The 14,242-nt window shown below is 47.4% G+C and overlaps 1 protein-coding gene across 3 annotated transcripts in view; it reads left to right on the forward strand.

Annotated features, from left to right (window-relative positions):
- The window catches only part of CUX2 (cut like homeobox 2), a 230,383-nt gene that overhangs the window by 162,774 nt on the left and 53,367 nt on the right, over window positions 1-14,242 (forward strand). For all 3 annotated transcript variants that reach the window (XM_064578366.1, XM_064578368.1, XM_064578367.1), the window contains exon 4: window positions 8,657-8,735. In XM_064578366.1, the coding sequence (XP_064434436.1) occupies window positions 8,657-8,735 (79 nt within the window). The remainder of the gene's footprint in view (window positions 1-8,656; window positions 8,736-14,242) is intronic.

The raw sequence follows: 14,242 nt of genomic DNA on the forward strand, positions 1-14,242 counted from the left end.
GCCTCTTCGCTGTTACTCAAACAAGCTGAACTCACTTCTGCCCCAGGGCCTTTGCACCTGCTGTTCTCGCTGCCTGGAATACTTTTCCCCCAGATCACTGCACAACTTAACCCCAAGGCCTTCCCTGGCCCTGCTAGGCAGCACACACCCTGCACCAGACTCCTATCCCTCTCCCTGCTTTATTTTCCTCCCCTGCACTTGGTCATGCTCACACATTCTATACTATGATTTATTTTATTGTCCACCTCTGCCTTTAGAGTGTCAGATCCACAAGGGTACAGGTTTGATTCAGTCCTGCTTGGTGCTGAATGCCAATGCCTAGAACAGACCCCATCTTTAAGAGATGCTCAATAAGGAGGGACCCCCACTTCCACCAGTTTCTCTCCAGCCTTAGAATCACCCCCAAGATTGACACATAAACACAGTCTCATTATTCAGCAGTCATTTATTTTTTTTTTTTAAGATTTTATTTATTTAATTGACAGAGAGAGACAGAGAGAGAGGTAACACAAGCAGGGGGAGTGGGAGCGGGAGAAGCAGGCTTCCTGCCAAGTAGGGAGCCCAATGTGGGGCTCGATCCCAGGACCCTGGGATCATGACCCGAGCCGAAGGCAGTCCTTAACCAACTGAGCCACCCAGGTGCCCCTCAGCAGTCATTTATTGAGTACCTGCTGTGCACAGAGTTGCATGAAGGGGACACAGCGATGAACAGACAGACCCACTCTCCCGTGGTGGGGCTCAGACCTAAGAGCTGACAAATCACGGGTTGAGAAGGTGGCATCTGGAGCTGGACTAGTCTGGGAACGACTGTTCAGGAAGGGATGCCTGCATGACTCACCCCACCAGTGCATTCCGTGGAAACCAACTAGGGCTAAAAGTATAACCTGCTAGAAGAGAACTGGTTTCTAAAATCTCAAACCTCTGCTATCAAACAGCTGCTTTCCCCTTTTGGCATGTGTCACTTGGTCCCTATTAACAACCATTTGTCCATCCTCTTGGTTAAAGGGCCCCAGCCTGGGCACCTGGGTGGCTCAGTTGGTTAAGCGACTGCCTTCGGCTCAGGTCATGATCCTGGAGTCCCAGGATTGAGTCCCACATCAGGCTCCCTGCTCGGCAGGGAGTCTGCTTCTCCCTCTGACCCTCCCCCATCTCATGCTCTCTCTCTCTCTCTCTCTATCTCATTCTCTCTCTCAAATAAATAAATAAAATCTTTAAAAAAAATAAAAATAAAAATAAAGGGCCCCAGCCTGCTGGCTTCTTTCTGCCTCCTATCAAAGTAATATTTTAGTCCCCAAGAAGGCAAATTGCCCAAACCCTATGCCTCCCTGAAGAACTGCTGCATCCTTGGTTGCTTTTTAAACTCATTGTACCTCCATTTTCTCATCTTTAAAATGGGAATAACCATAGAGCCCACCTGTGTTAGTTCAGGCTAACAGAATACCACAGACTGGGTGTCTGAAACAATAGAATTTTATTTTTTCACAGTTCTGGAGGCAGAAATTCCAAGATCATGGTGCTGGCACAGTTGGTTTTTGGTGAGAGCTCTCTCCTCGGCTTATAGACAGCTGCCTTCTCACTATGTTCCTCTGTGCTCCTACATCCCTGGGATCTCTTCCTCTTCTTATAAGGACATTAGTACCCCCTCCAGAACCCCCTTGAACCTGGGTACCAAACCACTCCAGCCCGTGAGCAGCCCCCACAGTGAGCAACTTACTCCCCCATTCATAGCATCTGGGTTTCTTCCTGCCCTTCATTCTCCATATGCCCCTGCCCCCCCTCATTCTCCATGTACCCCCTGACTGTTACTGCCCCCCTGGGGGTCTGTGCCCCCACTCCATGCTCCCCCTTCATTCTGACCCCCTTATTCCATGCTGATTCTTCATCATCCCCTTCTTCATGCTCCCCCCCAATGACCGTGAACACTGAACCTCTCTGCACCCCATTCTCCGTGCTCCCCTCAGTGACCATTAACACCGCAGCCTTCCATGCCCCCTTCTTCGTGCTCCCCTCAGTGACCATTAACACCGCAGCCTTCCATGCTCCCTTCTCCGTGCTCCCCTCAGTGACCACAAACACCGCAGCTCTCTGCACCCCCTTCTCCATGCTCCCCTCAGTGACCACAAACACCACAGCTCTCTGCACCTTCTCCATGCTCCCCTCAGTGACCATGAACACCTCAGCCCTCTGCGCCCCCTTCTCCGTGCTCCCCTCAGTGACCACGAACACCACAGCTCTCTGCACCCCCTTGCTCCCCATGCACTCCCTCAGATCTGCACTCCAGGCCTCCAGAGGGAGAACCAGGCCTCAGCATTTAAGGGCACGCCCCACACACCCCTTGCCATCCTGAGCTGATTCCTTTTCTCCCCAGATCTCATTTCCTCTGCATCCTCCTCAGAGATCCTGATCCTGAGATCTTCGGAGCACCTGCCTCCTCTCGATTACCCATTGTTCAGTTTCTTCCAGAATCCTGCCACATCAGATACACCCAGCCCTGTCTCCCAGAACCACCACATCCACCCTCCCCAGAGCCCAGGACCCAGTGGTAAGGGAAAGCTGTTCTCAAAGTGTGTTCCACAGAACCCTAGTTTCCAGGTTCATTCTCTGAAGCAAAAAGTTCTGTGGCCTAAATGCATTTGGGAAAACATTGGGCTAAGCTGAGTTAAAGGGGACTTTTTCCTGTAGCTCTTGTCCATGCGTCCATTTTGTTGATATATTCTGTACATATCCACGCAGAAAGCATGTGCACACTTGATCACAGGTCCTCCTTTCCATGCCCAGGGGACTGTGCAAAATGCTTTGGGAAGCAATGGTTTCTGGTTGTAAGCCTGAGCCCTGGAATGAGAAGACTCTGGGCCACCTCTGCCACCAACTGGTTCTTTTCAGTTTCTTCCTCTGTAGTATGGGGCGCCATAACGGTGCTCACATCTGAGAACTGGGGGAGAATCCAAGGATAAGGCACTGAGCACAGAATAAGGTTCAGTTTCTAGAAGCTCTGACCATTCTTCGTAAAGAGCTTGGACAGAGAAGTTCTCGATAGCCAGCAGATATTGTCACCGCTAACTCGGACAGCTCGTGGAAGCTCAGCCTCAGGAGGCCCCCAAATTTGCCACTTTTAACCACTTGACAGATGAGACCTAAGTGGCTAGAACAGGCTTTTGCCTCTCCCCTGACTTAACTGGTTCTGCACCTGTTATTTTCATACTTGGGGGACCAAACACATTTTCACCCCTCGTATTACAGCGGGTGGTGTAAATGCCGCGTGCTCCATCAGACGCTGAGCTATTTCTGATGTGACCTTCTTGGTGTCTGTAGCTGGCCGCCACCTCCTCCTTCCCCAGATGGCCTTCAAAGATCGCCTGTCACAAGCCAAATCTGTCATTCTGGACACTTTCTCCCGCCCTTCTGTGTGGTCGGGCCCAGCCATGAGGCAGAGACACATGGCCTATTATTTGTGCCAAGCTCACCTGTCTGGGCACGTGGGTGAAATGCACTAAAGTTGCAGACTTTGGAAAAGACATCCTGTGTGGTCGGAAGAATAATTAACTGCTTTATTAGAAAGCTTTTTGCCAACTTCCATGGGACTCTTTGCCACATGTTAGCCCATTCCTCCCCAGCAGCTTCTTAGGCAGATAGAGAGTATTCTTCCCACTTGATGTTTGAACAAACTAAGGCCAAGAGATGCTTAATGACATTAGGCCCAGCACCAGATCAGGCTCTAATGCCATTAGGAATTTTGACCTGGCCTTCTAGAAACAGTCATGATTATTGTTCTAAAACAAGATTGAACAAGGCAGGGCATCCACATGGCTCCCTGTCTTCAAGTCATCTTGACTGTGGGAAGCCCTAAACTTGAACTGATTAAAACTGAGAGCCATTCCAGGATGTTTTTTGATCTCTGCTTTTGAAAATATTGTCCAGCCATTAGATTTGAGTCTCAAAAACAGGAATCAGCAAACTTTTTCTGTAAAGGGCCAGATAGTAAATATTTCTTATTTTATTTTATTTTATTTTTAAGATTGATTGATTGATTGATTGATTGATTGATTTTAGAGCGTGAGAGAGAGCATGTGAGCAGGGGTGAGGGGCAGAGGGAGAAAGAACCCCCAAGCAGACTCCCCACTAAGTGTGGAGCCCAACATGGAGCCCCATCCTATGACCCTGAGATCATGGCTGAGACAAAACCAAGAGTCAGATGCTTAACTGATTGAGCCACCCAGACACCCCTATTTTATTTTATTTTATTTTAAGTGATCTTTACCCCCAACATGGGGCTCAAGCTCAATGACCCTGAGACCAAGAGTCACATGCTCTGCTGACTGAGCCATGCAGGCACCCCAGATATTTTTTATTTTACAGCCAGAGTCTTTGTCACAACTATGCAACTAGGCCATTATAGCATGAAAGCAGCCATAGACAATAAATAAAAGAATGGCTGCAACTGTATTCCAATAAAACCTTATTTACACAAACAGACGAAGGTCCAGATTTGGCCTAAGGACCATAGTTTGCCAACCCTTGATTTAGACCAACACTATCCAGTAGAAATATAATGCAAGCCACATACGTAATTTAAGTTTTTCTAATAGCCACATTAAAAAGTAAAAAGAAACAGGTGAATTTAATTTTAATAATATATTTTACTGAACCCAATATGTCCATAGTGTTTTCATTTTAACATAAAATCAATATAAAAAATTACTGAGATAGGGGTGCCTGGGTGGGTTCAGTCAGTTAAACGTCTGCCTTCGGCTCAGGTCATGATCTCACGGTCCTGGGATCGAGTCCCGGGTTGGGCTCCCTGCTCAGCAGGGGAGTCTGCTTCTCCCTCTGTCTCTCCCACCCCCGCCCCCCGCTCGTGCTCTCTCTCTCCCCCTCAAATAAATCTTTTTTAAGAAAATTACTGAGCTATTTTACAACCCTCTTTTCATCCTGAGACTTTAAAATCCCGTATTTTACACTTACAGCCCATCTGAATTTGGAATAGTCACATTTCAAGTGCTCAGTGGCCACATGTGGTGTATTGGACAGTGTAGCTCTGATGGGCAGACTGGTATCATAAGGAGACAGTCACACAGGTAAACAACGCACCCTTACAAATTGATAAGCACTGTGAGTAGAAAGCAGAAGGTTCTATAGGCAGGGACAGGGAAACATCAAAGGAATCTTCTGGTATTTGCCCCACCCCTGCCCAAAGTTCCTTTGCAGAAGTCAATGGAACATTCCTTTTTTTTTTTTTTTTTAAGATTTTATTTATTTGAGAGAGAGTGTGTGTGAGCTGGAGGGAGAGGGGGAAGGAGAGGGAATCCAAAGCAGACTCTACACAGAGTGCAGAGCTGGTCACAGGGCTCAATCCCAAGACATTGAGACCATGACCTGAGCTGAAACCAGGAGTTGCCGCTTAACCAACTGAACCACCCAGGCGCCCCAAGTCAATGGAACATTCTTATGCCTTTTCCCAAACCCCATCCACCACACGTGCTCAGCATAGACAACTGTAAAATGAAACATTCAGACTTTGCTGGCTGATCTTTGATAATTTTCCATCTAGGGCTCAGGAAATGAATTGCTTTCATTTCTCATGGCTTTTCTTGGGCTTCAGATCAGCAACACAGCAGCTTATGACCTGGTACAGCCATGGATGATGTCATGAGGCAGCACGTGGGGTCCAAGCGACTATCCCCATTGACTGGGATGGTTTTTCTATCCAGGAGAAAGGAGCCAGCATCTGGATCAGAGCAGGAATTGGAACCCCCAGACCTAGGATGAATCCCACTCTGCCATTTACTTACTGGGTGACCTTTGGCAAGTTATTCAGTGTCATTGAGCCTCAGTTTCCTCATCTGTGTAATCGGGATGATGGCAGCAGCTATCTTTAGTGATTGGTGTATCCATGGAGAGAGATGATCATGGATAGTAAGAGCATCTGGGACATGGTAAATGCTAAATATTATATATGTTATTATTATTATTATTGGCCCATCAAGGATGCCCCCCCAAACTCTGAATTAATTGCTCCCTCCTCACATTACTCTAAATACTCTAATGTTTGCATCACCTCCTCCCATGTTGTGGTTCCTCTTGGACATAGCTGTATCTCCCACTCAGCTCTGATTCCCCAGGGGAACAAGAACTGTGTCTTGTCCATCTCAGCAAGATCAAAAATCTACCTGCACTTGGTGATTTTTCCCTTTCCTAGATTCTGGAACATTCTTTATGTTCGCCATTGCCGGTTTCCCGTCTCCAGGAGGCAATTCCTAATGTTTCATCCACCAAACTGGGTCAGCTTCTCCCCACTTAAACACTCTCAAGTCCCCCTTGAACTTTTCCTTTGAAGCATTTAGCACTTGTAATTAATGAGTTACCTGGAGAATCTGCTTTGATGTCAGTCTCCCCACTGGACTGTGAGTCCCATGAGGGCAGGGCTCGAGTCTGCATTATCCATCCGTGAGTTCTCAGCCCACAATGCTTAGCACATAGCAGGTGCTCAAGAAATGTTTGTTGAATGAATGAGAGACTATCATTCCCTCTGGAATTTAAAAGACCAGAGACTGTTCTCAGAATAACAAGAGAGCTTAAGGAATTTTTGTAACTGATCTTTTTAAAATCATTTGCTCAACATCCACCATACATTTCCCTCCACCTCTCTTAAATAACGAATTCTCTGTGGACCTTGTAAGACCTTCGAGCTGTGCTGTCCAATAGAAATATAATGTGATCCATGGATGTACTTTTACAGGTTGTAGTACCTTACATTGCAAAACAAGTAAAAGGAAACAGATGAAATGAATTTTAATAAGAGATTTTATTTGACCCATCATATCCAAGATGTAACTTTTTATTTTTTTTTTATTTGACCCAGCATATCCAAGATGTAACTTTACCATGTAATCGATATAAAAAATGCTGATGAGCTATTGTCCATTCTTTTTCTCGTACGGTCTTTGAAACCTGGTGTGTATTTTGCACTCACAGCCCATCTCAATTTGTGCTTGCCACACTTCAAGTGCTCTAGCCACTGTGATTTGTGGCTGCCATATTGGAGGCCTTACAGGAACCACTGTGGTTTTCAAATTCCTCTTCCCAGTGTGTGCTATTAGGTGTGGAGGCAGGGCCTTTCTCAGGTGGTCTTTGTAGGACACCAGATAAGCACAGCTGGGGTTTATCACCCAATACTGGACAGAACCTGTCCCCATAACAGGCAAGAAGGAAGGGGTCGGTCAAACCAAGAGGTGACATATATGGGGCTTAATGTATCCCATGAGTTTTACAAAGCACTTTACATGTGTTAAATCATCTGATCCTCCAGCAAGGGAGGGTGTGGTGTTACTATTTCCTATTTTACAGAGAGGGAAGTAGAGGCACAGGGATTGCCGTGACCTGTCTGCTCAAGGACACAAAGATAGTAAGTGGTGGAGCTGGGATTTGAACCGAGGTGGCCTGGGTCCAAGCCTTGTGCCTTAGTTAGCCACTTCTGTGAATGGACCGTCTCAGAATTGGCCCCTGTCATTTCTCCAAAATGATGTCACCAACAGGACTTAAAGTTGGGGCAACTCTCTTAGATTTGCCTATGCAACAGATTGTGTTGAGCACTTTCTGTGCACCAGAAGTGCACTCACAGAGCTCACATCAAGGGAAGGAACTTGAGAACAGACACTCCTCCAAGTGGCATCACTGGGATTGGTAAGAAAAGCCCACCTCTGAAAGAGAGAGACACAGAGAGAGACTCCCCATAGATCCATCGTTGAAATTGGCACCAGAGGGAGAGGTATATCAATGTCAGGGAGAATAAAGATGTTCCAGTGCAAAGAAAGCTACCCCGCCTAGAGTGTTCTTGAGGATGTAGGGACGGTGGCCTGCGGATACTAGTGGCTCGTGCCAACATGTGCTGGGGAGGCCCAGGATGATGCCGGGGGACTGGCTACCAAGAGCCAGAACCAAGGGAGCTATGAGGCCAGAGCTTGGAATTCATAGCCAGGGGCAGAGAGGGATGAGATGGTGCTAAAGCCCCAGAAATGTCTTGAGGAACTTCACTTGAGGAACATCATCTTAGTGAACGTCACTGGGAGAATGAAAAAGTCTGTGAGGAAGGGAACAAATGCATGAAGGTAGCTCTTCACCATGGGATTATCCAGCCATTTGTGTTGTCATCAGTCAGGAAGCACTTGTTGGGCTGTTTGACATCTCACGAGAGCTTTAACAATTTCTCTGTAATCTTCAGTGGCAAGAAATATTCCCCAGATGTGTCCCACTTTCCCCCAGAACATGTATCATATCTGGATCTCCAGCATGACCCTTTCATAATAACAACAATAATAGCTGTTAACAACCTACTCTGTGCCAGGCCCGGTGCTAAGCACTTACATGCAGCATCATTCAGTCCCCAGAAGAGGCCCAGGAGGTAGGTTCTGTTTTTCCCCCATTTTCCAGATGAGGGAAACCTTAGTTAGATCAGAGAGGGCCAATGACGTGCCCAAAGTCACACAGCTGGAATGCGGTGGAGCCAGGATTTGAACCTGGACTTTCTAACTCCATACTTTTGACCTTCATTTCCCCTCCTCCTCCCCCCATCCCATGTTTGCACATGTAGAAAATGATCATATTTCCTTGTAGACTCAGATGCCATGGTTACACATGACTCTCTCTCTTGTTTCCAAAGGTGGTGGCCCTTAGTAAGAGAAGTCAGGAGGCTGAGGCAGCTTTCCTGAGTGTTTACAAGCAATTGATTGAAGCACCAGGTAAGATACATTTGGGTTCCATAATTGGATAATTAATGTCAAGGAAGAACCAGCCATTAGGTCGTTACACAGGGACCTCCCCACAAGGGGATCTAGGGACAAGCCAAGGATCCTGGGGAAGGCTGGGCCCTCCACAGGAGAGGGTTGTTGGGGGGTGGTGAGAGGGTCCACACCCAGTCTGGTGTGACATGTCCCCACACAGTTCCTCCATCCTCCCCCACCACCTTCCAGTGTTAGCCAGGAAGCTTTGGGGAGCTCCTGGCAAGATCTCCCACCTTGGACCTTCTTGGGGAGCTGAGTGTCTTGCCTGCCAGAACCCCCATCCCATTGCTACAAAGGACAGATGGTGCCCAGTGCTCTCTGCCTGCTGAGGGCGCTGGAGGAAAGACCTCAAATGTTTCCCCAACATGACGCAGCCAACCTCAACCCAAAAGAACACATACTTATGACTCTCTTTACATAAAATATGAAGACAGACAAAAATTAATCAGTCGGCACTATTCACAACGCCCAAAAGGGGGAAACAACCCAAATGTCCATCAACGGATGAATAGATAAATAAAATGTGGTACAATGGAATTAGGATTCAGCCATAAAAAGGAGTGAAGCGTTGACACCTGCTATAACATGGATGAGCCTCACAAACATGATGCTGAGTGAAAGAAGCCAGACACGAAGGTCACATAATCTAAGACTCCACTTATATGGTATGTCCCAAATAGGCAAATCTAAAAGAGAGATATCAGATTGGTGATGGGGGGTGGGGGGGTGGCGGTGACTGCTAATGGGTGTGGGGTCTCCTTTTAGGGGGATAAAAATGCTCTGAGACTAGATGGGGGTGGTGGTTGTGCAACTTCATGAATGTGCCAGGTCCCACTGAACTGTTCACTTTAAAGTGGTAAATTATATGTTCTAAGAATTTCACCTCAACTAAAAAAAAAAAAGTTAACCTGTGCTGTTAGAAGTCAAGAGAGTGGTTTCTTTTGGAGGGGGCGATAGTTCCCAGAAGGGGTTTCTGGGCAACATAGATGCTGTTTCTTGATCTTGGTGTGGATTACACAGCTGTGAGTAGTTTGAAAACATTCACCTGTACCCCTAAGATACGTAGATGCACCTCTGTAAAAAAGTTTCCCTTTTCCAAAATGGCCCCTCCTCTGCCACCTTCTCATTTCTTGACTCAGAACAGGGAGCCCAGAGAGCTGTAAGTGATTTGCTTACAATGGTGGGGCTGGGAGGGGACCCTCTGTGCCAACTCCCTCCCAATCCTTTCTGGGGCTTTCCACACAGCTACAGGAATCAGTGCTATCTGGTGACTGGGGCTGGGGGGTTTATGAAGAAGAAAATGAAATCCCAACTAAGTCAAGTCATGGAGAAGGCAAAGTCATTTCTACTCAATGTCGAGGTCATTTCCAGGATCTTTGTGTTTGTGGGTGGGAAAGTCCCTCATTTCATCTGTCTTGGACAACTAGAGTGGCTTGAATAGTGTCCTCCCAAAATTCATGTCTACCCTGAACCTTGGAGTATGATATGCTTTAGAAGCAGGGTCTTTGCAGATGTGATTAGTTAAGGACCTTGAGATGAGGCCATCTGGATACAGGGTGGACCCTAAATCCAAGGACTAGTGTCCTTGTAAGAGGAAGAGAGAACACAGAGAAATACAGGGAAGAAGGCCTTGTGAAGACAGACACGGGTTGGAGTGATGTGACCACAAGCCAAGGAACACTTCCCATTTCCCACCAGAAATGGGAAAAGACAAGCTCCCCGAGCTCTGTGAGCACGTCAAAGTTTGAAAAGCACTCGCCTGGTATAGCGGTTGTTCTACCCTCTGCATGTTACAGCCCCAGGGGAACAGGCCAACCAGCCCCCTTCACGGGGGTACCCAGAGGTTGAGTGTGACGCCTGAGGTCTCACAGCCAGGAGCAGTGGGGCTCAGGTCTCCGCACGCTCAACAAATACGTCCAGAGTGGCTGCACTGCGTCACGACTTGGCTCCCCAGGGGAGCTCCTGTAACAACTTACCACGAACTGGGGGACTTCAAGCAACAGGTATTTATTGTCTCGTAGTCCTGGAGGCCAGAAATCCAAAATTAAGGTGTCCGCAGAGCTGTGCTCCCTCTGAAGGTTCTAGAGGAGGCTCTTCCTTACCTCTTCCAGCTTCTTGTGGCTCCAGGTGTCTCTTGGCTTGTGGCCACATCACTCCAGTCTTTGCCTCTGTCTTCACAGGGCCCCCTCCTCCCTATGTCTGGGTCCCAAATCTCCAGCTCTTTTCTCTTATAAGGACACTAGTCATTGAATTTAGGACCCACCCAGATAATCCAGGGTGATCTTCTCCAGAGGATCCTTAACTGAATTACATCTGCCAAAGACCCTTTTCCCAAATAAGGTCACATTCACTGGCTCCACGCATTAGGACATGGATATATATTCAGGGGCCACCATTCAGCCCACTGCAGAGGGGTGTGCAGACTCCATCCTCTTTGCCCTGGTCCTACCCTCCGGTTCCCCACTCCCAGGAGGGCAGCATGCTGTGTGGGTCTTCTCAAGGAGGATGTTTGAGCAGTGAGAACAGCTGGGGTTGGACAGTATAGCCCTTGGGGCTCTATGCCCACCATGAGGACATGGCCCTGGGGCATGAGGCTGAGACAGCCATGTATGCAGCCCCGGCCATTGTCACCCTCACTGAGGACCACACCAGGCATGTGGCTGAGAAGCCCTGTTCCTGGCAGGTGCTTTGCTTATATCTCTACTCTCATCAGAGTTATCTGGAAAAAAATAATTGGGAAAAATAAACCCTCTTATTTACCATCAATTTTCAATCCTTACGGTCCCACAGGCTCAGCGACAAATGACATTGGAGAGTGACCCACAATAGACCCCAAAAATGTCTCCTAGGAGACCCCACACAAGGCTCCTCCTCTCACCCCATATACTTCCTCTGTAACACCAGGGGGCAGCACTGAGACAGGCTTGTGGTTCCAGGCTCAGGTTGGAATCCTACCTGGATCACTTACTTGCTGGGTGACGGCAGATGAATTAATTGACCCCCTGAGCCCCAGCCTCCTCTTGTATAAATTGGAGACTGAGCTACTCTCATCATCATGTATGTGTCTGGCTTCCCTAGAAGTGAAATGCTCTAAGCCTGGGACTGAATCATACTGAATTTGTATACCCAGAACCTGGTACACAGTAAGCACCTAATAGTTTTTGAATGAATGAGAAATAAGACTCAGATGCAGAAATGGGGGGAAGGTTATTTGAATGAAAGGGTGCTCTTTCAACTAGAGCCCTCTGCCTGTCACGTGTTTATTTACTCAGATTACATTTATTAAGTGCCTGCCGTGTGCCTGGCACTTGCTAGACCCTGAGAACCTAGCCATGAGCCTGCAAATGCAGACACGGGTCCAGCCCACAGGGAGCTTGCATTCTGGTGGCAGAGGTGACCGTGATCATCCCTCGAACAATCATTGCTCATGGCAAACCTAGGGGAGCACCGGCAAGTCCAGTGCTTGAGCGTGAGGAGAGGCTACGGCCCCTGCTTAGAAAAGAGTCATTCATTCTGGGGTTCACCGTGAGACCTTCATCTTTCTGGAGATAGGGCTGATACCACAGTCACAGGGCCAGAGTGCCAGCCAGGGACTGTGAGAGTTCTCAAGACCGGTGCAGAGCTTTCCAGAAGGTCCTCATGCCCTCCGGCCCCTCCCCGCAAAGGGGTTGTTCCAAGTCTGGTGCTGACTCCACGCGTCTGATTTCGCAACTCTGCTCCCCAGAAATGGAGAGGCGGGGGAGACGTATGTCCCTGGCTATCACTGAGTTGGAGAACAAGGAGCCTTAACTGATGGAGACAGACCGTTCGAACGGCCCCTTTAGGGGCTCTAATTCATTTTCGAGACATTTAAGAATAACAAAATGTTTTAATGATTTCTTAGGGGAATTAGGAAGACATATTTTTGTTCTCATTAAATTTTATCCTCAGACACAAGAACCAAATGTCAGATGTGGTTTTGGTGCTCGGAGCTCCCCTGCGCACTCTCCCCCCACCCCCCCCACCCCCGCCAACACACACACACACTCTGCTCCAACCCCCTCCAGAAAAATAACACTCCTGGAAAATTTGCCAGGATGCACACTCTCCTGTTTTTATATTTCTTGACAGGCAAATTATTTGTCGAAATACTTTCCACCCCCCTCCAAAGCCACACAAGTCCTGATTCAACATTTTTGTTTTGAATGACTGCTGCCAACACAAATCTTTGGCAGAGAGTGCGATATGGCGTGATGGCTCAGCAAGTATTTTGATAAGTGTGCAGCCTGTATGTCTGTAATTACGAAAGAAAACCGTAAATCTTTTGGATATTGTTCACACAGATGTGGCGTGAAGTGAGAAAAAAAAGCAGTAAAACGTGTTAAAAGCATAATTAATGTCATTGTTGTGGAGGATGATTTGATTTAAACCTTTCTGACTTCTGTATCGGTGACGGCTGATTTCTTTATCGCACTCGCAGTCACTAGGTACCGACCCGAGCCTCTCAAAGCTAACTTGTTAACTGAGTGATTAGTTAAAGGTAAAAGGGAGTGGGGGGTGGATTTGAAGGAAAGAAAGAAAAAAGGAAAAAAAGGAAACAAGGGGAGAGCAAGTAAGAGAGCAGGCAGAGGAGGACTGCTGAAGAGATAAGAAGAGAGAGGTGAGTGCCCCCAGAATGGTTTTTTCTGCTTTACTTTGGTTTTTAAAAATCCAGCGCAGGAGACGGCAACTCCTGACTGGCGTTTCTCTTCCTGCTTCTTCTTTCAGGAGGCAAAGCTGGTCAGCTTAGGTGCTCCAGCTGCAGAGTCAGACACAGCGGGGTAGGACTCTCAGTTTGGTGGTTTTGAGCTGTGTGACCTTAGGCAGGGGCCCGAACCTCTCTGAGGTCTGATTTCTATGTCTTTAGCAGAGGGATAATAATAGAAGCTACTCGCTATTTGACATGAAGACTCACTCTGCTAGGCGTGAAAGCATTTGGCAGGGTCTAATAACCAGCAGCCCATTGCAAAGCTGACATCAGAGTGTAAGTTAAATGGATCACAAGGGTTTACTGCTGATCTCACAAGGTTCTGTCAGTTATCGAGCACATGGGGTGAGCAGTTTAGGCAACAGGGTTACTGAGTCTGGAATAGGAAAATGCTTTACGGTATTTCGGGTTTTAATTTTTTTCTCCCCAATTACGAAAGTCACATATGCATGCTGTCAACTTCAGAAAATACAGAAAAGTAGAAAGAAGGAGAGAGAACTCCCTACTAGAGAAGCAATGGGAACACTGTTTTTCTTTCTGATCTTTTCCCTATGTACTTCTTCAAAACGGTGGTTCATTCTGCTTGTACCATTTTGAATCATCCTTCCTTTTACCCAACATGAGCATAGGTATTTCCCTGTGTGATTAAAAATCCTGAGTAACTTTGGTTCATTGTGTGCAATGGTCTCTTGTGTGGCTGTGCTGTAATTTGCTGGACCCCCTCTCCAACGTTGGGCAT

The sequence above is a fragment of the Mirounga angustirostris genome, unplaced genomic scaffold (assembly GCF_029215605.1).
Source record: "Mirounga angustirostris isolate CCGP_5_RB_7025 unplaced genomic scaffold, mMirAng1.0.hap1 SCAF_14, whole genome shotgun sequence".
Classification (NCBI taxonomy): Eukaryota; Metazoa; Chordata; class Mammalia; order Carnivora; family Phocidae; genus Mirounga; species Mirounga angustirostris.